The sequence below is a fragment of the Aulostomus chinensis genome, chromosome 15 (assembly GCF_037954235.1).
Source record: "Aulostomus chinensis isolate RoL2024-O1b breed Wild chromosome 15, RoL_Achi_v1.0, whole genome shotgun sequence".
NCBI classification, from domain to species: domain Eukaryota; kingdom Metazoa; phylum Chordata; class Actinopteri; order Syngnathiformes; family Aulostomidae; genus Aulostomus; species Aulostomus chinensis.
This window is the reverse complement of record NC_141334.1, coordinates 1192216-1215927: the sequence shown is the minus strand read 5'-3', so window position 1 is coordinate 1215927 and position 23712 is coordinate 1192216. Positions and strand designations below refer to the sequence as shown.

At 47.4% G+C, this 23712-nt stretch overlaps 1 protein-coding gene and 1 long non-coding RNA gene across 4 annotated transcripts; one reads left to right on the top strand and one right to left on the bottom strand.

The window, feature by feature from the left end:
- The first annotated feature begins 588 nt into the window (after positions 1-588).
- On the top strand, positions 589-20732 carry tecta (tectorin alpha). 3 transcript variants are annotated; one of them, XM_086227295.1, is made up of 25 exons: positions 589-613; positions 1666-1702; positions 2616-2680; positions 2788-2927; positions 3013-3300; positions 3690-3827; positions 3909-4074; positions 4241-4653; positions 5324-5894; positions 5985-6595; positions 6680-7250; positions 7802-8430; positions 9738-10374; positions 11081-11280; positions 11551-11931; positions 13362-13648; positions 13740-14020; positions 14191-14301; positions 14966-15168; positions 15707-15870; positions 15951-16199; positions 16446-16608; positions 16694-16778; positions 17140-17259; positions 18552-20732. In XM_086227295.1, exons 3-25 carry the CDS (start codon positions 2617-2619, stop codon positions 18629-18631), a joined length of 6552 nt encoding a protein of 2183 aa, XP_086083421.1. In that variant the 5' UTR covers positions 589-613; positions 1666-1702; position 2616; the 3' UTR covers positions 18632-20732. The 3 variants fall into 3 exon arrangements, 1 of the variants encoding a protein (XP_086083421.1); XR_015119571.1 differs by lacking the exons at positions 589-613; positions 1666-1702; positions 2616-2680; ... (2 more) ...; positions 3690-3827; positions 3909-4074 and having other exon boundaries at positions 4551-4653; positions 18552-19266; positions 19375-20732; XR_015119572.1 differs by lacking the exons at positions 589-613; positions 1666-1702; positions 2616-2680; ... (3 more) ...; positions 3909-4074; positions 18552-20732 and adding an exon at positions 16908-17007 and having other exon boundaries at positions 4551-4653; positions 17140-17160.
- On the bottom strand, positions 16835-23576 carry LOC147248114 (uncharacterized). The gene is made up of 3 exons (XR_015119573.1): positions 23424-23576; positions 18521-18627; positions 16835-17251 (listed from the first exon to the last, which is right to left on the bottom strand). It is a non-coding gene; the product is annotated as an uncharacterized LOC147248114 (long non-coding RNA).
- Between the last annotated feature and the right edge of the window lie 136 nt (positions 23577-23712).

Genomic DNA, 23712 nt, shown 5'->3' with positions numbered 1-23712 from the left:
TGGGTTTTCGCTGAGGTCACCGCAGATACAGCAAGCGGAGCCTAACTCACCTGCTCGGCAGAGAGATGATGAATCAAGGGGGAACTAAACTGGAAGGGCACTCACGTGTGGCCATTTGTGGTTATTTGGACAGCAAATATTTCAATAACGGCCAAAGTGAAGAGTAAACGTTGAGTAAGACACGTTCAATCTTATCGTTCCCCCTGCAGCTCAGATTCTAGACTTCTCAGCATCACACACATCTCTGACCTCCCCCATTCCCTCACTCCTTCTCTTCCTCAGGTTCCAGTGCCGTCCCTCCCCCTCAGCTTCCTCCACCTCACCCCTTCACCTGATCTCAGATTAAGTTGAACACTATCCTGGTAAAGTTTGCGTGGGCTTTATCAGACAGCGCAGCTCCACCAGGGGCTTTTCAGTCTCATTAAAAATCCCACACTGATGCAAAGGGCTTGGACTGCAGTTTGGAATTGGGTAACTCTTCTACTTTGACATCCCTCCTCTTCACCTCTTTCCTCCCTCCTCCTCCTCCACCAGCACCACCAGTCTGTGGATGCTCCTCTGCTGGATGGGACTCTCCTGTGTCAGGTGCTTGATGTCTAGCTTTTGAAGGCAGGTGAGTTCATCCTTTCCTCCTCAGCGCCGTGAATCTTTTAATGGCACAACTTTTGATCAAAGTGAACCTCCCTGTTTTGATTCAAGTCAAATGATGATTATGAATCCCCATGGCAACATCGGATTTGATTTGTTTGTGGTTAAAAGTCGTAATGTCACTGGAGGTCCATGTATGACACCTTAACACAAGTTTGTGCTTTGATTGATTTTCATTTGATTTATTTTAAAAAAATGGGGGAGATTTGTACAAATGTCCAGTATTTGACCCAAACAACAACAAAAGTAGTTTGCTTTTTTGTTGTGTTTTGTGAAACAGAAATGTGTTCTTTCTCCCCTTCATTAATTTAGGAAATTTAAGGGTCTTTGAACCCCCTGATCTCATACGTCAGGTCTTGAGAAAATAGAAACTGTTGGTAAAATTGTTTTAGCACAGCTCAAATCAGACTTCAGCCTCCGTCTGAGTACTGATGGGACTCACTGTTGCATGCAAAATCCTCTGCCACTTGTGCTTCAGTGAGAGAGCACGTGAACAGAGGTAATTGGTCGGATAAGATGAGAGGAAATCTTTCACTGGCGTTGGATGATGAGAGGTCGATGACAACGGCAGAGGCGTCTCTCAGCAGTGCCCACTCACCCCGGCACACCTGAGGGGAATTTGAAATACTGTGATATCAGAGATTTGAGATTAAGATCTCACCTGGCACCTCGCACCACTCAGGTAGAACACACTTACACGTGAACAGGATGTCTCTATGAATGATTAGCTTTGGAACATTAACCTCTAAAAAAAGACCACAAAAAGGTGCCTGGATTTCTCCAACTGGAAGTCCTGTCTTGATGATGTTGGGTGACATCACCAGCCTCATATCAGCTCTCTCTCTCTCCCTCTCTTGCTCTCAGTGCTGATTTGAACAAATACCTCTTCACTGGATGTTGGGTCTCTCTAGATGAAGCTGTTTTTGTCCAGCAACATTAAATTGTTGTTGTGATTTTGAACTTTAAAAAAGTACGTTTTTTAAAAAGTTTCACTTCAAACTTTTTCTGAGCTTTCAGTGGCGCAGCGGTCATGAGATGATGTCATATCCTTCAGGTACTTGTCACAGTAACGTATAATTAAACAACGTGTTTTACAGTGCTAACGTCTGTTTTTTGTGAAGCAGCCATAATCTGTAGTTTTAGTAATTAAATTGTAATTAGCGCTGCTGGTAGCGATGAACCGGCATCATTTTCCAACCACTCTGCAGCTCCACTCGCCTCACTTTTGATTTGTCAACTTTTGGTTGGTTCTGGTCCGAAGCGCTGACCACAGACCGACTCTCCCTGCTCAGCCAATGACAAGCAAACATGCAGAATTCTGAAGTTGTCAGTGATGAATTCAGTCAACGTGTGGTCAGAACCTCGTTCTAATCCTGCTCTAACATGGCGACTATAAAATCTGTCAACCTGGCTCAACGCTCTTCTTTGCCAGTGGGATGTTTGCCAAGCCAGGCACTGAACAGCCCCAAAGAGCCACTCCAATGACCCCGGCAATTCAAGCCACTCACTTAAAGCCATTAGCGTCCCAGTGTTTACGCTCCTCTCCCTTCAGCCAACAAGGCATGGATCGCTCCCAAACAGGAGTGGTAATGAGGTCTTCAGCAGACTTGCGGCTTGAGACTCAGCGCAGTTGGAGTGGAGTGGGCCGGCCTGGTCAACTGTAGGGAACCGAGGCACAGAGAGGCCCAATGGTGGCTGCTCTCCTGGGACGGCAAGGCTAATGTGATCCTGACACATTGTTCAGGCATGCATAATGGAGCCCTTTCAGGGGTCCTCGGGGGAGACCTGGGAGCCCAATCTTAAAGAAGTAACGTGACGTTGGGTTGATGGTGCTCCCTCCTCTCCGCTTTTGTGTAATTTATGGGAAGTTGTCCTATGACTCATGCCTGCCTACATTTCCGTTAGCTTGAAGGAAGACAGATAAAGTTACAATCATTCAATACGGTCTCTCTCCCTGTGCTTTTTAGAATGGCGAGGCCGGGCTGTCGAGTCATTCTGCTTTACCTCTTCAGCACCTTTGCACACACTGGAGGTATGAGACACACAGGTACACCCTGATACCCAGAACATGCCAGTAATAAACCTCCACAACCGTTCTGTCCTCTGTTAACAGGCTCTTAAACATTATCCTTCGTTTAGGTAGTACTCAGGACATCCTGTATCCTTATGGACCAGCCCACAGGGATCTGGAGACCCCCAAAATGGATGATGGGAGTTCTCCTGAAATTACTTTGCTTATCCCCTTCATTTTCTTCAATATCCCCTACCGCACCATCTATGTAAGCCTCTTCAATTCTTATTTCAACATGGACACGTGGACCCACCCTGCTGTGTGATTCTAAATCTCAACCTCTCTCTTCTCAGGTCAACAACAACGGTGTGATTTCCTTCAACGTTCAGGTTAGCCAGTTCACACCAGAGGCTTTCCCCCTCAGTGACAGTAGATCATTTATTGCCCCACTTTGGGCAGATGTCCACAACGGTATCCGGGGGGATGTGTACTACAGAGAGTCCACCGAACCAGAAATACTGGACAGAGCAACGCAGGATGTTCGGAAGTATTTTAAAAACCTCCCCAACTTCACGGCTACCTGGACCTTCATTGCGACATGGCACCAAGTCACCTTCTATGGAGGAAGCCAGACGACGCCGGTAAAGCCCAAACACTGCTGAAGCGCTTGATTACATATTCCCAGGAAACTGCATTAAAGTTATAAAACTAAATATTAATAGAGCTCTCTACCTTTTGACCTGCTAATAACTGAAGCCTTGATTGGTGGCGACTGATTGGGTATAATGGAATACAATCTTGACTCTCAAAATATCAGACTTCTTTCTGTGGCTTGAGAATTTATCACTGTCAATAAGAGCTGCTGTTCAATTTTTTTTTAAAGAACAATAACAATATGATTTTTTTTAATCTGTTTGTCTACAGCTGAGACATTTATTGGATGAATTCTTCATTACTTTGTTTGTTATATTTTATGTTTGTCTGTTTCTTTCTTTGTAAAACCATTTCAATCTTCTTGCTTGCTTGAAAGGTGAACACATTCCAAACTGTACTGATCTCCGATGGCGAGGCGTCCTTCAGTATGTACAACTATGGAGAAATATTATGGAGCACAGGTACAGCTAGTGGTGGCGATCCTCTGACAGGACTGGGCGGGACTACAGCTCAGGTACCCCCGTAATGGCACAACACCATTCTTGAACAGCAAATGCATGAAAAGCATTTCACCTCCCACCTTCCCACTTTTCAGTCAGGTTTTAATGGTGGAGACATCGGCCACTTCTTCAACTTGCCGGGATCCCGGTCAAATGATGTGGTGAACATTGAGCAGACAACCAATGTAAATATTCCTGGGCGCTGGTTCTTCCGTGTAGACACTGAACTTATAGATCCTGCTAATGGCTGCAGCTACAATGGCAAGTTCAAACGCCTCATAACAGAAAATGTTCACAAATGCACATGATTATATATATATATATAAAAAAAACACTTTAATCCACCAATAAAATGGAATGAAATGAATGAAATCCCAGTTTGCTAAACTGTGCTTGCAATAACTTGTCTGTCCTTCATCTTCCTCAGGGCGTTATTACAGACGAGGGGAAATCTTCTGGCTGTCAGACCAGTGTTCACATCGATGCCGCTGCCTTGACATCGACAATGAGGTGCAGTGCCAAGAGGCTCCATGCGGCCAGTTAGAGACCTGTGAGCAGCAGGAGGGGGCCTTTTATTGCCAGCCCACCCGCACCAGTACTTGTGTGGTTTTTGGCGACCCTCATTACCACACCTTCGATGGCTTCCTCTATCACTTCCAGGGAACTTGCTCTTACCTGCTGGCTCGGCCCTGCTGGGAGGTGGCAGGTCTGCCCTTCTTTAGTGTAGAGGCCAAAAATGAGAACCGTGGGGTTGCCTCTGTTTCCTGGCTTAGGGATGTAACGGTGGAGGTGTACGGTCACCGGGTCATGCTACCCAAAGGCAATCTGGGAGCAGTCCTGGTAAGAATCTGAACCTGTTTGTATTGTCTTTTTGATTTTAGGAGAGGGTTCAGGTTGCATGGCTGAAATAACACTTTGCATGTGAAGTCTTTCTTTGACCACATTGGATGGAAGCTGAATCTTGACAGGCTACAAGTAATGGGCTTACCAAATGAGACGCAGCCGATCCCCTGTGCTTTGAGGAGATACGGGTTGGCTTGGTTCACCGTTGATTAAATCATCAGTGGCAGCTCCTGAAGTTATTAGCATAGATGCTGCTATAGCATCAATTAGATCAGAGTAGAAGACTTTTGCCTTTGAAGGAAGAGCAAAGACGGTTTTCTTCCATGGAAAAGCTGTTTTAGCTCTTTCATCAGCTGGCTTCAGCTTGTATTTGTGTATAATAATCAGATTGTTGACGTTTGCACATGCCATAAGGTCATCTATTCACCTGCAGAGTATTTCTGGAAAGTTCCTGCATCTTCCCAACAGTTTATATCAAGAACCTCCTAGATAATCCTGTGTTACAAACCATCTGCTGTGTCAGGTTGAATTAGGCCTGCCTCTTGGCTGCATCTGGTTTTCTCATACTATCCTAACACAAACTGACAATCTAGGATGCATGTTTTCAGAATTCATGGTACATCATGAACTATTTCTATCGTCATCCATTCTTCTGTTTCCCCTCCAGGTGGATGGCTTGCTGAAGACTTTACCGGTCCACCTTAAACATGGTGCAATCAGAGGGTACCAATCTGGGGTTGCTATCGCATTAGAAACAGACTTTGGACTCTTGGTGACCTATGATGGCCAACATTATGCCTCAATCTCCCTACCTAGCTCCTACTTCAACAACACCTGTGGCCTTTGTGGTAATTACAATGATGATCCAGCTGATGACCCTGTTCTTCCCGATGGCACCCTTGCAGAAAGCGTGGTGGAGTTAGGGGGCAGCTGGCGAGCAGAGGACCCCGACTGGAGATGTACAGACGGCTGCAGCCAGAACTGCAGTGTGTGTGACCCTCTGACAGAGGCCTTTTACTTTCGCTCAGATTACTGTGGGCTCATCAACAAAACCGATGGACCTTTTAGAGACTGCAGAGCTGTGGTAGACCCTACAGCCTTTGTGTACAGCTGTGTGTATGACATGTGTAGCAACAGGGATAATATTACCACACTCTGCCAGGCTATCCAGGCCTATGCTCTGGCCTGTCAGGCCCTCGGTGTCACAATACGACCCTGGAGATCTCGCACCTTTTGTGGTGAGTTTATTTGATTCAGTTGACGTGGGTCTTGCAGCATTCAATCGTGTTTTCACATGAGCTGATCTCCTCTCTCATATTTGCATTCAGCTTTGACTTGTCCAGAGTTCAGCTATTACCAAGTGTGCACCAGTGCCTGTCCAGCCTCCTGCTCGGACCTCACCGCTCCCCTGTACTGTGCTCATCCTTGCACTGAAGGCTGTCAGTGCGACCAAGGCTACGTTCTCAGTGGCAGCCGTTGCGTACAGCGTGATGATTGTGGCTGTGAGCATAATGGACTTTACTACCCACTTAATGACACTTTTTGGGTTGGACCGAGTGGTGAGGAAGGTGAATGTGCCCTCCGCTGCACCTGTGGCGCTGCAGGGGAAATTTCCTGCTTCAACGAGTCCTGTAAGGAGGGTGAAGTGTGTGGAGCGGAGGTGGGCTTGTTGGGTTGCTACCCTCGGAGGGAGGGAGTGTGTTCAATCACCCAGAACTCTGTGACCTCCTCGTTTGACAGCACCTTCCTGCTGTTCCCAGATGACAGCTCCTACTACCTGCTGAAGCTTTGTGGTCCTGTGCCAGTTAATGGTTCAATGGTGGAGGTGAAAATAGGCAGACGGCTGGTGAACAAAGGCCCAGCCTGGAAAAGACCTGTGGTAGTTACAGTGGCTAACGTGGAGGCTCAGATGGGAGGGATGGATTTTGATATAGTGAAGGTTTGTACGAGATAAGTGAGAGCAAAATGCATTGTAAAGTTTAAGATGCTGAATACTTGATAGTGGCACTCTTTTGTGTTACAGGTGAATGGTGAACCAGTGGCACTTCCATATGTACACCCGCAGGAGACAATGATGATCTACAGAGCTCCAGCTAACGCCACTGTGGTGGAGTCCCGCGGTCTGCTTCGTGTCCACTACACGCGCCAGGGATTCCTCAACATCTCCCTCTCCACCATCTTCTACAATGTCACTTGTGGGCTTTGTGGTGTCTTCAATAGCAATGCCACGGACGACCTTCGCCTCCCAAATGGACGCCTGGCAGAAACCACGGAACAGTTCACAGAGGGATGGCAGTCCATTGCAGATGACCTCACCTGTAACGGTGATTGTGATGACTTGTACCGAATGTGCACGGACTTGCGTGTCTACCAGAGTCCATGGATGTGTGGTAACATCAATGATCCGGGAAATAGTTCCTTCCTGGCATGTCATGCTGTGGTCAACCCATCACCCTTCTTCAGGAACTGCTTGTATAACATGTGTGTAAAGGAAGGGAACCGGTCCGCACTGTGCTCGTCACTGCACGCCTACGCCACCGCCTGTCAGGATGCTCAAGTTGGCCTCGCGTCCTGGAGGAGTGCCACCAACTGCCGTAAGTGTACAGCTGTGCTCAGCCTGAAGATATCTTCTTTTCAAGTTGTTTTGTCAATTTCATCTCCATCTTTCTGTTGATGGGACGTGCAGTTTTTAAGTCCATCCACTCTTGGCCCATTCCGATGAGATCTGTGTTGGGTCTGAAGGGACCTGCTCCCAGTGCAGTCCTATAATAGACACTATTGTACAAGTCGGTATGAGGAAAAGTTAACTTCTTGAAGCACCCTTTGAACCGTCAGCCATTCTGCTGGTGCCACCAGACTTTTTAATAATCCTTTTCTTAGTTTTATAACACAGCCCTTGTCATTAACCCTGTGTGCTGCCTGTGGTCATTGATAGCAGCCAACATTGGAGGGCTCTGTTTCAACATTGATAACTTTCTCACTACCTCAGTTGATTTTAACTGCAACAAAATGACCGCAGCTGCTGTCAGGGTGCAAGCTGAACCTATTTTAAGGCCACCAATGGTGCAGTAGAGGTGGTTATTGATACCAGGAAAGCAGCCTTGCTGATGGATGGATGTTTTTCTGTATCTGTCTTCTGCCTCAGCTCTTCCCTGTCCTGAGAACAGCCATTTTGACGAGTGCACTAGCGCCTGCCCTCTGACCTGCTCCAACTTGTATGAACCAGAAGAGCCGTGTCCTCTGCCATGCCAGGAGGGTTGTCGGTGTGAAGATGGCTATGCGCTGCGGGACGGCCTGTGTGTGGCACGCAGTGATTGTGGATGTATGAGCCATGGCCGCCAGCTGGCCACAAATCAGACTTTCTGGACTGACTGGGAGTGCCAGGAGCGCTGCTATTGCAATGGCTCTGACAACAGCGTGTACTGTCAGCTCGCGCCCTGCCACCCTGAGGAGTACTGCCAGGAGAATGACGGCCTGTACTTCTGCCAGCCACGCACTGAGGCCCTGTGTGTAACTGCTGGTTATGGACATTTTCTGCCATTTGGTGGTGTTCCATTTGAGTTGCAGAGCTCTTGTAGTCTTAATATGGCCACAACTGACTGTGAAAGAGAGAGCAGAGACCATGCAACCCTCAATGGGACCCTTCCTCTGTTTAAATTGTCAGCTCGTAATGAAGAGAGGGACACAGGCCAGGCCATTTGGGTGAGGGGCTTTGTTCTGGAGGTGTACGAGTACGAGATTGAGGTTTCTCGGAGCTACAAAAACACTGTCACGGTGAGTGAATCAGCAGGGGCGACAGTAAATGAAACAAGTGTGGTTTAGTTTATAGGCTTATTTGTCAGAGACCATTCGAACAAACATAAAACAATTACATGACAAATGCTACAGCAGCAATACAACATTTAAGACCATTAACATAGTTATACGCAGTATATCATACAAACCATAGCCAAGAGCCACAGTTAAACATGGTCTGAATATTTTCATCTTCAATTAATATCATGATTATTTTCACACCTAATTGTTGAAATGTCTGGTCTTAAAAATGCCATGAAAATTGGAAATTTAAAACATGTTTATCACAATTTCCCAGAGCCCAAAGTGACGTTGTCAAATGGCTTCTTAACAGCCCAAAAGAATCATTATTTTCTGCAATAAATGAGCATAAAAGCAGCAAATCATGATATTTAAGAGTCTGAATGCAGTAAATGTTTGAGGAGACTGAAAAGATCAATTATCAGAATAGCCGGCAATTAATTCTCTATATATCATTATATATATATCGCAATATATATTTTCGTGGCTCATATGAGGAATTTTATACCTTTAAACAAATTTTTTGCTGGTGCTGAGAAGGTCAAAGTTGTTGTTTTTGAGAGAAGATTTCATTTCTATCAAGCCGATAGAATAACAGGGCCGAGAATGAATTCCTCTTTGATTGGCTTAAGATGGATCTGATTTCAATAGGCATCTTTTATCAGGCTTGATTCGGCTCAGACAAAACCTGACCCTGAGTGGCATTTGGATGGGGTTCAGAAACGGGCTGAAAGATCTGAGGAGGAACAGAAATTACACACACTCAGACGCATGACATGATGGGACACACACTTTGGTTGACCAGGTGTCTTGCTTGATGAGAGACGGCTCTGTGTTTTCATCTCTGGTCTTGCATTCTGCATTTTTATTGGCTTGAGTTTTCAAAAGTCACTACAGGACAAAACTGTTCTTAAATCTGCCTTTTATCCAATGTTGGTGTGCTGTGAAGAGAACAATCTCTTTTTAGCTTCGAGCCAAATATGCATGGCCGGCTCTTTCTGCAGTCTGGAGTCACATCGAAGTGTTGGAGGAGCTCAGGAAAGACAAAATACACTTTTTTCTTGTTTAGTCTAATGTTGGAATACTGACGTCCATGTAAACATTGAACATATGTCTTCTCTCCTCAATTACACTAAATGAGCACTAATGTCATCCAGTCATCACCTGGGTTGTCACAGACCTTGAAAACATTTAGACACTGGATACGGTAAGAATCTGTGTGTTGGATGAACGAGGACTAAAACGACCCTCGCGTCTTCATCCAGGTGAACAAGGAGCGTTTGTTCCTCCCTCTGAAGCTCGGTCCTGGAAAGATCAACATCTTCACCCTGGGCATGCAGCTCATCCTGGAGACAGACTTTGGTCTGAAGGTGGCCTTTGACTGGAACACTCTCCTCCTGCTGACCTTACCACGTGACCTCTACAACACATCCTGCGGCCTCTGCCAGGGCATGACCTCTTCCCTGGCCGCCCTCACCACCACTGACTGGGGCATGGCCTGGGCCGAGAGGGATGCCTTCTGCCAGGTGGGTTGCGGAGACTCCTGTCCACGCTGCGGCCTGGGAGAGAAGAGCGTGCTGAACGACGACTCTCACATGGTGGCTGATGACGATGAGGCGAGCAACATCAACGCGGGCATACGTTTCCACATCGGAGATGGACTGTATGTCTTTGTAGAGCCTGAGGCTGTGAGGCTGTGTGGGCTGATCGTGGATCGCGGAGGTGTGTTTGCACGCTGCCACAGCAAGGTGGCGCCAGCTTTCTTCTATCAAAGCTGCCTGCAGGACACCTGTTTGGACCAGGGAGCTCAGGACACCATCTGTAACTGGCTGCAGGTCTACGCCAGCACCTGTCAGACCCAGGGAGTGCCTCTCACTGGGTGGAGGAGTGAAACACCGTGTGGTGAGTATGAGTCGGTTCATCTTCACTCACCTCGTTCAGTGGCGTTATAGACTCACTCAAAGACTCAGGACAGCCGCCCAGGCCATGCTGCTAAAGGTGGTTGGAAACAATCAGAGTTGGACAAACCCTGCGCTGCAGCAACTGTCGAACGTCTTAGGGGCCTCATTTCAAAGGGGGGAGGGAACACGTTGCAGTTGTTAATGTTTGTTGTGTTTGCAGCGAAACATTTATCACACATGTTTTGTTAGGTTGGAGGTTTTCAGCTGGCTGGGCTACCGTCTTCAGTTCCCTCCATTGCACCATTTCACAACAGAGGCATTGACTTGACTGTGTATTGAAAGTCATCACTTCTACACAAACAGTTTGGTACTGGTACCACCTCTCGTGCTGGCTCAACGGCGGCATGTTTGACTCCACCCCAGTTCCTTCCCACAAAGACAGTGAGGTGTAAAAGCGCAGTAACTGTCGCACTTGCAAGGCGGCTCCCTCCAGCTGCCTTGTGAACACTCAGTCAATATTGATTAAAGCAAATTACAGTTCCCAGGATGTTGAACTTTCATAGAAAACCCACAGAAGCTCTAAAAAGTAGCTCTAGAAAAAACTGTTCACAACTTTTTACCTCAGGAGAATTAAATCCTTATTAACAGCGGCGAATTGTGTCAGTACAATCCATAGCTAATATCTTTACCAACCTGCCTGCCCCCAGTCCAGAGTTGTCCACCTAACAGCCATTACTCCAGTTGCGTGTCGGTCTGCCCGCCCCAGTGCGCCCCCGCCCGTGGCCAGAGGGACTGCAGCCAGGACTGCGTGGAGAGCTGCCAGTGCGACCAGGGCTACGTACTCAACGGCAAGAGCTGCATTCTGCCTCAGAACTGTGGCTGCTACACTGATGGCAAGTACTATGAGGTCAGTCCGAAATCAGCATTACAAGAAATGAATTCACTGAAGCCAAAGCTGACTCTCTACAGCAGGTTCTCAATGGCCACTGCTGTCATTTAAATTACCGTCTGATTTGAGCTAAACAATGAACCCCACACAAACAGAACACCGTGAACCAGGGGGGTCGTAGTCTGTTCTTTGGTGTGTGGCTGGAAGCGTCTTGCATGGATAGAAGTAGCAGTTTTGGCAGAGTTTCAACAGTATTATATAATATTTTGACAGAAATCTCTGTTTCAGCCCAAACAGTTGTTTTGGAACAGCGACTGTACCAAACGCTGCCAGTGCATTGGACGGAACCTGATCCAGTGCGACCCAAGGCGCTGTAAGACAGATGAAGAGTGCACCCTACGGTACGGGGTGAGGGGTTGCTTTGCACGGCGCTTCCAGCACTGCGTGGCGTCCGGTGGTGGCGTATTCAGGACCTTTGATGGGGCATCACTGCGGCTGCCAGCTTCCTGCTCCTTCGTTTTGTCCACGAACTGCCACAAGCTGCCAGACCTCTCCTTCCAGCTGATCGCTAACTTTGACAAATGGAGTACGCCCAACCTCACCACCATCTCTCACGTCTACCTCTACATCAACGAGGAGAATATTCTCATCTCTGGCAGCACCGTCAAGGTGATCAAACCTACTCCGACCTGTACCGTACCACGGACTGTACAGCATAGTCCACCTAGGTTGAGTTAGAGAGCCCAGTCCCGTTCTGACGACCAGACCAAGGCCATCCACACCAAGGCAGACCTGCAGAAACCTCAGTGATGACTACAGAATTGCGCAAGGGTGTTTTATTGCCTCTGAAGATTTAATTCATCCAAACGCTGCATACATCTCCCTTTGATATAGTAGTATAGTAGAGTGCTGCGAGGACGACATAGCTTTGTAGGCTGAACCAGAAGTTAGAACTGCCGCTGGATCCCTGGATCCCTGGAACAAAAGCCAACATGATTTTTAAATTGGACTTTCAACATTTCAACATATTTTGAATTCACCTCAAGAAAAATCCGCTTCATGGCAAACAAAAGTTGATGAAATTCATTTGATTTGGATCTGGTCCCGATTTGACTATGATGGTTTTTGAACAATAAGTGCAAGTTTTAGAAGTACAAAGCTCATGTTTGCCTCTGAGCAAACTGCACTGCGGATACAACTTTAACGTCACGGCAACTAAGCTTCACGAGTGTTTTGTTTTTGGTGAGATGATGTCTGGAGGGTCATGTGGCCACTTGTAAGCAACCATATAACACTCATGAATTATGCTGCTGTGAATCTCAGTCCTTATTACAGGCATTTTAATTGTAAACTTATTTGCGGGTTTGCAAGGTGACTACCTACTACTACTATGATGTGAAGCAAAATCATTAAAAACTAACTTTGAGATGAGGGGCATGAATATTTAACAAAGCTAACTTATTTCTGGGTTTAGGGCTCAGTCCTGCCATGTCATCAACGACTTCTTTATCAAACTCCATCAAAAAAGAGAAAGGAACTCATTGATCCAGTTTAAAACTTCATTTTCTTTCCAAAATACTTGCAATCGTTTTTCCAGGCTAATTTACCAATTACCTGGGCACTAACGGGTAGAGGCCCTCCACTCCTGGCTTTGAACTGTATCATTCCACTGAAATTGCTCTCTCAAGGTAGTGAATGACCTGCACATTGCCTCTAACTGTGGCGCGCAATGACTCCTAAATCCTGCTCAGTCTCCCTGCCATTGACCACAATCATCCTCCAAATGCTTTGAGAAGAAGCAATTATTGTTGGCATCAGTCATAAAGTGGAGAGGTTTCAGGTTATATTGACCTGAACAGCGAGGAAAAACAGCATCATCTCAGGTAGTTCAAATCAGGTGGCACCAAGATCTACGGTCCTGCTCCAGGTGATCCAGCTGGCTAATGTTCTAGCTCCAGCAGAGCGATTCTGTTGTTGAAGCTCAGCTCAAAAACAAGGTTGTTTGGGTTCATTGTGATGCAGGTGTGCTCTGAGCGCTGTCCAGTTTCATGAATGTCTCTTCTTATCTTGCATGGCTGACGATCACCGTCTCTTCACAGGTGAACGGTACACCAGTATCAGTGCCGTTCGTAACCGGGCTGATGACGCGTCTGTCCACATCCGAGGGTTTCATCGTCATCGACACGCCCCAGGACATCCAGGTTCGATACAACCGCTTCAACACCCTGAGCATCACCATGGGTCAGCGGCTACAGCACAAGGTGTGTGGCCTTTGTGGTAATTTCAACGGAGACCCCAGTGACGACTACATAACCTCCAGAGGCAAGCCGGCCGTCAGCGCCCTGGAGCTGGCCCAGAGCTGGAAGACCAACGGTATGCAGAACAGGTGGGTTGAGCTTGGTACTGACATTCTCTCACCATGCGGCACTTTGAAAACAGTAATTTCATCTGACAGTGGGATGTTTACTCTTGCGCAGTTGTGATGAGACCCAGTATGTGGCTCTGGCCCAGTCCTGTGACAACACGGCAGTGTTGGCACTTCAGGGTGAAGACACGTGTCAGAAGCTGACCCAGCTGAAGGGGTTCTTCCAGCCCTGTCACGGTCTGCTGGACCCCGGGCCTTTTTACCAGTCCTGCTACCTGGATGGCTGCTATAATCACCGCAAGGCTCAGGTCTGTGGTTCTCTGGCCGCCTACGCTGAGGCCTGCCGCTCCATGGGCACCCTCACCACCAAGTGGATCACCCAAGAGAACTGCTGTAAGGGCACCGTGCAGCACCACCCATGTGGCATGTACCAGCGTTACGAACGCAACCCTAAGCTTAGTTTGACCTCATCAAAGATTCTGCCTTCCTCTGCTTACTCCACACCACACAGGGGGTGAAGCCTTGTGTGTGACAGCTAACCTTGTGTGTGGACATGTCTTTAGCAGAATGGATCTACGACCCTTGTGCCGGAGAGATCTGCACCAACTTCACCTGTGAGCTGGAGAACGGAGGCGACCTGTGCGGCTGCCCGGAGTTACCCACCAACGCAGGGAGTGAGTGGCTCGTCTAGCACTGAGGAGACACGTAGGGATGTCAAGAGCTCGTGTGATAGTGATGCTGCTAACTTCTGTTAATGATTCTTGGGAGCTCGGCCGCTGGGTCATCATGTTCTGCCTGGCAACTAAGTTAGAAGTACAATTTCACAGCTTTTTCTTCTTTGTTTCCATGATGAAAATTTATTGGCGTGGTGTATCTTGATCTTGTCCTTTAAAAATACGACATTTAGATACAACTGTTGCCTGATTGTATCATCTCAGCGGCTAACGTTAATAGCCTGTCACTGGAGGAAGAATCCATTGAACCTTCAGCCCAGTCGGACAGGAGGCAGTGCCCTCCGGTGGAGTCAAGTTTAATGGCAGCTCACACACATCGAAGTCAGAAGAACAGACATTCTTCAACATAATGCTGCCTTCGACCGACTCATGGGGGACATTTTGTTTTGTCGTAAAGGAAGGAAGGATTGATTGATTATACTATACTTATAATTCCCATAATGCTTTGTTTTAAATCAAAAAGCTGAAAATTGCAAATTACAAATGAGTTGTTTATGTAAAACGAATCAAATTCAAGCATGTCTTCAAATAGTTGATTAGCAGTTAAATATCCTGTTGAACAGGATCAACCATGTTGATGCAAACTCTCGTTGCTGTGTGTCAGGTGATGATGACGTCCTCCAGGCGGAGGTGACCTGTAAGCACGCTCAGATGCAGGTTTCCATCTCCAAGTGTAAACTCTTCCAGCTGGGCTTTGAGCGCGAGGACGTCAGGATCAACGACGAGCACTGTGCCGGCATCGAGGGCGAGGACTTCATCTCCTTCCACATCAACAACACCAAGGGACACTGCGGCTCCATCGTACAGGTCCGGCCTGCTGATTCCAGTCGCTCTTGTCTCCCTTGCACAAAGATGTTTTCCCGTCTGCCATTTCTTCTTTGTGACAGCAGTAAGAGCCAGCCACATGTTGGCGTTTGAGCTAGTTAGCCACCAACAAGGACGCTACCGGGAGAGTTCTAATGGCTCTTATCTCCAATCAGGGTGTTTGTGGGTCACTGTTCATCCGTCTGGATGAAGCTGACCTGGATTATACCAGACGATGTCTGTATAATCCAGTCCAACAGTTCTGCTGTAGTTAGCCATCAGTCCCCATTAGCTTCAAGCTACCTACTGTATACGTGGCCGGCTCTTTCTGCACTCTGGAGTCACAAAGAAGGGATGTTTGTGAGCCGGAGACATCTGTTTGAAAGGACTTGAAATTCACACTTTTTGGGTGAAGTATCTGTTTGACGATGAAGATTCTCCCTGAATTTCCCAGATATAGAAATATAAACATTGAAAGTAAATGTATCGTCTTGGCTCCTTTGTCTCCTGGTGGGGAATCCATCGAATGTCTCTCCAACAGTCTAACGGGACACACATTATGTACAAGAACACCGTATGGATCGAGAGTGTCAACAACACTGGAAACATCATCACCAGAGACAAAACCATCAACGTGGAGTTCTCCTGCGCCTACGAGCTGGACCTGAAGATTTCGCTGGAGACGGTCCTCAAACCAATGCTCAGGTCACACAACGTTCTTTAGTGACCCTCGGATATTACAGCTAGACACAAACAATCATCATCCTGCTTTCCCTCCGCTGTAGTGTGATCAACCTCACGCTTCCGACCCAGGAGGGGAACTTCATCACCAAGATGGCTCTGTATAAGAACTCCTCGTACCGCCATCCGTACCGGGAGGGGGAGGTGGTGCTCAGCACGCGGGACATTCTCTTTGTCGGCGTCTTTGTGGAGGGGGCAGATGAGAACCAGCTCATCCTCATCGTGAACATGTGCTGGGCCACGCCGTCCCGCTACAGCAGCGACCGACTCCGCTACATCATCATCGAGAGAGGGTAGGCCAGCGGACTCTCGGTCAAACGTGTACATACGGTGTTCTGCAGTGTCTTGTGAATCCTGTACTCGCACTGTTGTGTTTCTCAACAATTCCAATCCAGAGAGATACCTGTTAAACATGTTACGTTTGGAGTAGGAATAGGAAGTGAAGGTGGCGGCAGGTGGTGAGCCACGTGCGCAGCAGTCCTCACCAGGACGCCTTCCAAAAAACACGCACTGTCCCTTTAATGACTTGCTCTGCGTAGGTGTCCCAACATTAAGGACAACACCATCGGCATGGCCGAGAACGGCGTGTCGCTCACCTGTCGCTTTCACGTCACCGTCTTCAAGTTCATCGGGGACTACGATGAAGTCCACCTCCATTGTGACGTTTCGCTGTGCGACTCAGAGATGAACGCCTGTAAAGTGGTGAGGTCATCGACTTCAGTCGCTGTAAATCAAAGCAGTGATGAGACTCGTCCCCTGGACTCATGCCTGCGTTCTGTCTGTCCAGAACTGTCCACACAAGAGGAGGATGTACGCAGAGGAGAGTCGGCAGAAGGAGCACATTCTGTCCGTGGGGCCCATTCGAAGACGAGGTAAACATCACGACCCCCCCCCCCCCCCCCCCCCACCACCACCACCATTAACTCCTTGCACCAGACAGCCTTACATGGAGCACCTCAGAAATACTGATGAAGCTCTCATCACTTCCAAACAAATTTTAGCATTAAAAGAAGCTTGATAAGTTTGCTCTTAACTAAATGAAGAAGAAGTCGATCGCTTGACAATTGAATGGAAAGAAGAAGAGCGGCTACGGAGAGAATCGTGAGTAAAGAATGAGCTCATCAGTAAAAAGGTTCTAAACTGATTCACAAGAACAACATGACAGCCTGAATAAGCCGGTCCTCAGCGGGGAACCGCCAGCCTCAGTAAAGCCTCGCCACGATCTTCCCTCAGAGTCCGACTGGTGCGAGGAGGGAAACGGCGGCTGTGAGCAGATCTGCACCAGTCTGGGAACTGGTCCCATCTGCAGCTGCGTGACTGGGATGCTGCAACGAGACGGGAAAACCTGCCGGAGTAAGAACACACGCACGCACACACACACACACACACACACACACACACACACACACGGTATATTTATCAGCAGTGACTCTGTGTCATGTGGAGGAACTGTGGACTCAGAGTTTCAGAGTCGAGCCACGTTCCTCCAGGTGAGTCTGGTCCAGGTCATGTTGGCTTGATCAAATCATGAACTTGCATGAAATTTAAAAAAATATTAAAAATCATGTCAAGTATTCACATTTTCAAAAGTGCTCAAAAATCATGTCGCAATTGACTCACCAGATTCAACACGAAGTGTGGTTTTTTTTTCAAAAGTTCTTCAATTTCTTTATTCAATAAAGATTTGTTATGAAGAGTTAAGATCAAGCAAATGAACGTCTTTGACCTGACAGTCAAACTACAACGTTCACAGTTTGGGTTCTCGTTTTTAAATCAAAGTCAATGATAATTAAAAAGAAAAGGAAACCGCAGAACTCTTTTTACTGTGCGAGCTGGTCAATCTGGCAGGAACACGGACGTCAGTCCAGCATAGGAGGTTAAAACGCTGCTCAAAAATAGAAAGGAACACTTTGAAAACTCATCAGATTTCAATGGGGAGAAAAAAATCATGCTGCACGTCTACACTGGTGCGGACTGGTAATGTGTAGGGGACAATAGGACGCCGCATCGTGCTGAAAATGAAAATTATCCGCCTACAGAGGAAAAATCAAATTGAAACAATGATGCGTCAGTTTCACCCATTTTGCTGACATTTCATTGCATTGGGGGTTCGGCCCCCGTGTGCTCGCATGCATGCCTGCCAACATGGGGTCCTGCTCCTAATGAGACGCGGATGGTGACCTGGGGTGTCTCCTCCCTGAGGGTCTTAAGCTCTTGAGGCAGTGCTGGGAGACACAGCAGCCCCTCTGGCAATGGCACACACTGATGTGCCATCCTGGGGGGGCTGGACTGCCCGTGCAGCCTCCGTAGGATCCAGGCGTCGCCTCCTGCTCCCACCAGTGACCCCCGCCAAATGAATGACAATCAGTCCGAAAAGAAGTGGAGAGAAAAAAAAACGTCTGTGGCCTCTACCTGTAAAACCGTTCCTGTTTGGGGGGCCAAAGCAGCTGAAACTGATCAACAACCGATCAGCGCCCCCGGGTGTGACTGGCTCGATGCTGCGCTCCCATCAAAAGCCTTCCTTTCATTATTTTGGGCAGTGTGTTTGACACAAAACCAACGGAACACCAGCTGACTTCCACCACGTCGACCGTGTTTGTTCAACGCAGCAAACCTGCATCTCATGTTGTTCCTTCTCTTCTCAGCTGTGAGCTCCAGTGGTCGTTTGGTTCCTCTGCTGAGCGTCTGTGCCGGGTTCTCCACGCTCCTGCTCCTCCTCTCCTAACACACACAGACACACACACACACACACACACACACACACACACACACACACACACACACACACACACTCACACACACACAGAAAATACTTGATGACATCATCACCATTCATTAACCGGTGGATTAACTGGTCAAAAACGTCTTGACAGATGAAACTGCACCTCCACTATTTGGACTCCAGACATTATTGATGAGGCTCAAAGATCAATAAACCGGCAAACCTGTGAATCAGTTTGATTACGTAGCAACGATTCTCCTTATTGGCTGTTCACATCCTGGTCCTGTCCTTCTTATCAACTAAATGTTGGTTTGCTGTTGGGAGAAAAATGGATGCTGTTTGTCTCTTTGCCACTAGATGGCGCCAGAGAGACAATCCAGCATAACCACGTTTGATGGCGGAGCCAAATCTCTTCCCGTATTGAGAGCTGAACTGATCAAGGGCCCCTGTTATGCTACCACAGTCAGAATGACAACAATAAGAAGGAGGATAAATGTTATCTGTGTCGTGGTTTTCAAAGCAGAGTCCCAGGATGCTTCAGAATAAAGGACAAAATACATTAAAACACCAAAGACCAAGTGTAGACGGACTCAAAGTTACAAACAAATTTGAAAAACTAAACACACCAGAGTTGACATGTAAGAAGAATTTAGCACAAATATGATTTAAGCTACTGAACAAAAAAACTTTTGCTATACTGATTTAATAGAAGGCTGCGATTCAAACAACCTTTCTTCCACTTGCAGGTGGATCCAGAGGTTCTGATAGCAGATTTCTGTCCCCTTTAGGTCCCATCCTAGAAGTTCTAGTGCAGACAAAATGGAGCCTTGATCCTAAAACACTTCCAACAGGAAACAGCGTGAGGAGATAAAAGCTGTTCTCCGCATCTCTAGAATTTCAGATCAGTCTTATTTTTTCTCTTTCTAAGGAGATAAAACACCGTTGAGCAAACTTGGTGACAGAAACTGCTGTCCAACAAGCCGCGAAGACTCTGATGTCACGTGACACCAGTCGGAGAGTTTGATGAGATGTTGCGATGACTGCGACTTGTCACCGGAAAGCTTCAAGTTTCACTTCATGCAAATCATTTGTAGATCAGTCACAGGCGTAGGATCAAGGCCTCCTTCAGAAAGGAGCTCAGAGTCACACACGTGCTTCCATGGAGACGTTTCATCTGCGTCAGGCGCACCTTTGTTGGGCCTTCAAATGTCAGGCGAGGTCAGGGCGTGGAAGTCCGACTCTCTGGGGAGGAACTACAGGATGATTTGCACGTTGAGACGTGGCTGAGATCCAAGCACAGCGTGACCTAGAACATCTCCAGGCGGAACCTTTCATCTGCTTGTCCGCCTTTCATGGCGTTTAACTCCGATCAGACTCCATCTTGGTCCTGTTCACGTGATCCACAGAGGACTTGATTATCAGCCATGATCTCATAACCATCCAAGATCGACTCGTATCTTCCCAGCAATGCCATCTGTACTACACTACCCACAATCCTGTGGTTAGTCTGCTTTGGTTTAGCGCCAAAAACAAAATGTTTTGGTTTGGGAACGTCTGCGGCTGCGGTCTGAACACACACCTTTCTGCTCCTCGCTGTGACAAAGGGGGGGTCTTGCATGTTGGTATTGGACGAAGAACAAACTCTTGAACTTGGGCGTGGAGGTGGAGTTTATGAACGAAGTATTAATGTGTGAGGAGAACCTCGTTCGTTTATGTTGAACTGGATTTGAGTCCTAGTTTAGCGGCTGTGAGATCTCCAACCAGTCGTGCCATTAAAATACTGGATACCAGTCACTCCCGTCAGCGGTAGCGCTTCCACACCAGTGCAGTTGATTCCAACACTCCTGACATGAACACTGACCGTTATCTCAGAGCGGCGCCGACCGCCAGGTTAATTAACCTCCGACTGTGACTGCACCTCCCACGTCAACCTTCAGGGTTCCTGCTGAAGTCAGTTTTGGCGTTTTCTGGCCTTTGATGTACAAATGTACAGTCCTGGTCGTTTGGGTGGTTTTGTTTTCTAAAATATCTGTTTTTTATGTATTAAAACCTGTTGGATGCTTCGAGGGCAGCAGAGCCTGAACTTTAATAAATAAAGAAGTTCTCAAAGTCGTTGTGAGTCACGTTTATTTGAGGCGACGCCATGATCAGGCCCAGCCAGAGCCACCTTCCTTTCTTGCGTGTTGGCTTGTGTTAGGCGCAGCACGTATTTGTACGAACTCTGACGTGGGTAACAAATTTGGGCCTGTTGTTTGAGCAACGGACGGGAAGTCTCCTTTGCTGTCTCCCAGCAACGCAGTTCAAGTGAATTAATCCGCCTCCCTGCTGCCACACCTCGCTGTGTTACAGTTACAAATGACAGGAAATGATGAGTGAGTGGGCTGTGCCTTGGGTTGGCGTGTACAGGTACACCAGTGACATATGACTGCGTGTTCCACGACACAGCAGCAAACAGGACACATGTCAAATCTACCGCAGCCTCACGTGTTCAAGGTTTGCTGTTGTCACGTTGGTCACGTCTGAACTTTTTTTTTTTTTTTTAAATCTTCAGAAATTATTTTAATATGTTTTCATTTAAAAATCCAACACAAACATCAGGAATTGATGTCATCAACTGCAATTAGCAGAAATTAAAACTTTGGAAACAAATCCAACTCATCAATCCCAAAACTCCAGGTCCTCCACCGAGAGCAGCGAGCAAATGGGTTTTGACAAACGAGACAATTGAATCTAATTTCAGGTATCGGTGTGATATAAACAGTTGTTTAGTTCAATTTCACGGTGAGAATAAATATTATTTACAAGATGAAGGAATCTCTGAGCTACAAGGGAACTTCGGGCTGCTTGGGGTTAAAATCGTGCATCTTTTTGGAACCGTTAGGGTGAGGAGGATCCTAGAATCCTAGGCGGAACGCTCGCAGGCTGCTGTGGAACCCATCAGACTTTGTTGCCGTTCCAACTTGCTGGGTTGTTGCTGTTTTTTTTGTTCAGTAGAATTTAAAAGCTACGTTTGTGTTTCTTCATGGTCAAAATGTCGTTCCGGCCCCTCCTGTGGCCCCTCCCCCTCACTGACAATGAATCACTTCCTTGTGAACTTTCCTCCCTCTCAAGTCATGACAGGTGTGTGAACTTTTACTGACAATCACGCGGTGGTTATTTTTAACTCTGTGACATCAGGGCTGGAGGTTTCTATGATTTTCACTGGTGCAAAGAGGTCGTCCAGAGACGGAACGAAAAAACTCTGAGGAGAAGACGAGCAGAGGCGCAGCAGCTGAGCACGAAGGCTACGCCTCCTTAATTCATTTGCATGTGAACCTCACTGAACGACACAATGGTGGACAGAATGACAACATGTTCAAACTCAAGCAAATCTGCCCCTTGTGCTTTTTTTAAACCTGTTATGTATTTATGGTTACATAATATTGTAGGTGTGTGTGTGTGTGTGTGTGTGTGCCCCAGACTTAAGTAAATGTTTGGTCAGCTTTCACACGTCCTATCACAACCTTTATAGTAACAAGTTTATTTTGATCTTTATCTATTTGTTCTGCCAATTGACCGACTGGAAAGAAGCCAGCAGGCGATAAGCAGGTGAGTCTGTGCTCTGCTCCTCTGGGCTGCAGGCAGCCCGCCGTGCCCCCCACCACCAGCCAACTCACCTTCAGCCCAGGACTCAAGAACCCACACTGATAAGGCGTCTGTTCCGCCCCTGCTGAGAGTGCATGGAAGCCAGACTCTGCTTCTGTATATGTTTCAGCTCAGAGGGGGCGGGCCTACATTTTTCAGTCAGTTAATCCAAGATTCAAGCCGCTTGAATTGTCCCTGCAGGTCGGTTCAGTTTCAGTTCAGCAGTCACACACACGACCACAGGAGACCAGAGCAAAGCAGCGGACACACAGGACCGTGCCGCACCACCGCAGCCACCAGAATTCAGTAGATGAATACATCATAAATAGATAAATGTTTGGCTCCACCGTCAGCAGCATCAGAGGCCTGGTGGCTGAAGCAGCTGCTGGGGATGTTTCAGTGTACGAAGCAAACTGAACTGAAGCGAAGACCCTAAAATCCCAATTCAAACCCATCTGGTTGTGTGCCGAGAATCTCAAGCTAACGTTAGCCTATGAAGGAACCCAACCAGGGTCACATGACTTCAAGGTCACCACCACTGAGCTTTAGGCTTCTTGTGTTCCCCCTGATGACCTTTAATGACCTTTAATGACCTCTGTAGGCTCCTCTAGACTCTTGTTAGCAACCCAGGTTTTTAATACTCCACCACTCCAACATCCACCAGTCTGGTGTTACTGGTGGATCTGATGTAGAACTGAACCTCCACCATCCACCAGTCTGGTGTTTACTGGTGGATCTGATGTAGACCTGAACCTCCGACATCCACCGGTCTGGTGTTTACTGGTGGATCTGATGTAGAACTGAACCTCCACCATCCACCAGTCTGGTGTTACTGGTGGATCTGATGTAGAACTGAACCTCCACCATTCACCAGTCTGGTGTTTACTGGGGGATCTGATGTAGACCTGAACCTCCACCATCCAGCGGTCTGGTGTTTACTTGTGGATCTGATGTAGAACTGAACCTCCACCATCCACCGGTCTGGTGTTTACTGGTGGATCTGATGTAGAACTGAACCTCCACCATCCACCAGTCTGGTGTTACTGGTGGATCTGATGTAGAACTGAACCTCCACCATCCACCAGTCTGGTGTTACTAGTGGGGAACTGAACCAGCTTGTGTTGAGCAGAGACATTATTTGACACATTTAGCCAAAACAACAAACACTGACCTTGAAACTGGGAGGTCAGAGGCTCAACCAGTCTACTTTATCTCCAGGTTCCAGGCGTCGCTCCTGTGCTGCTCCATCCAACACAGCAGGAGCAGCCGAGGGGCAAGAACATGCATGAGTGTGAAAACAGCAGGCAGACGAGCCTGGCAGGAACACCCAGGAAACAGGTAAATGTTTCTGTAAAATGTCCATCGTGAAGGAGTTTCTGTAGATGATGGTATCTTTAATTAAACCCCATAATTATCAGCCGCGTGCTCAGGAAATGAGGGACTCACTGTCACATTCCAGC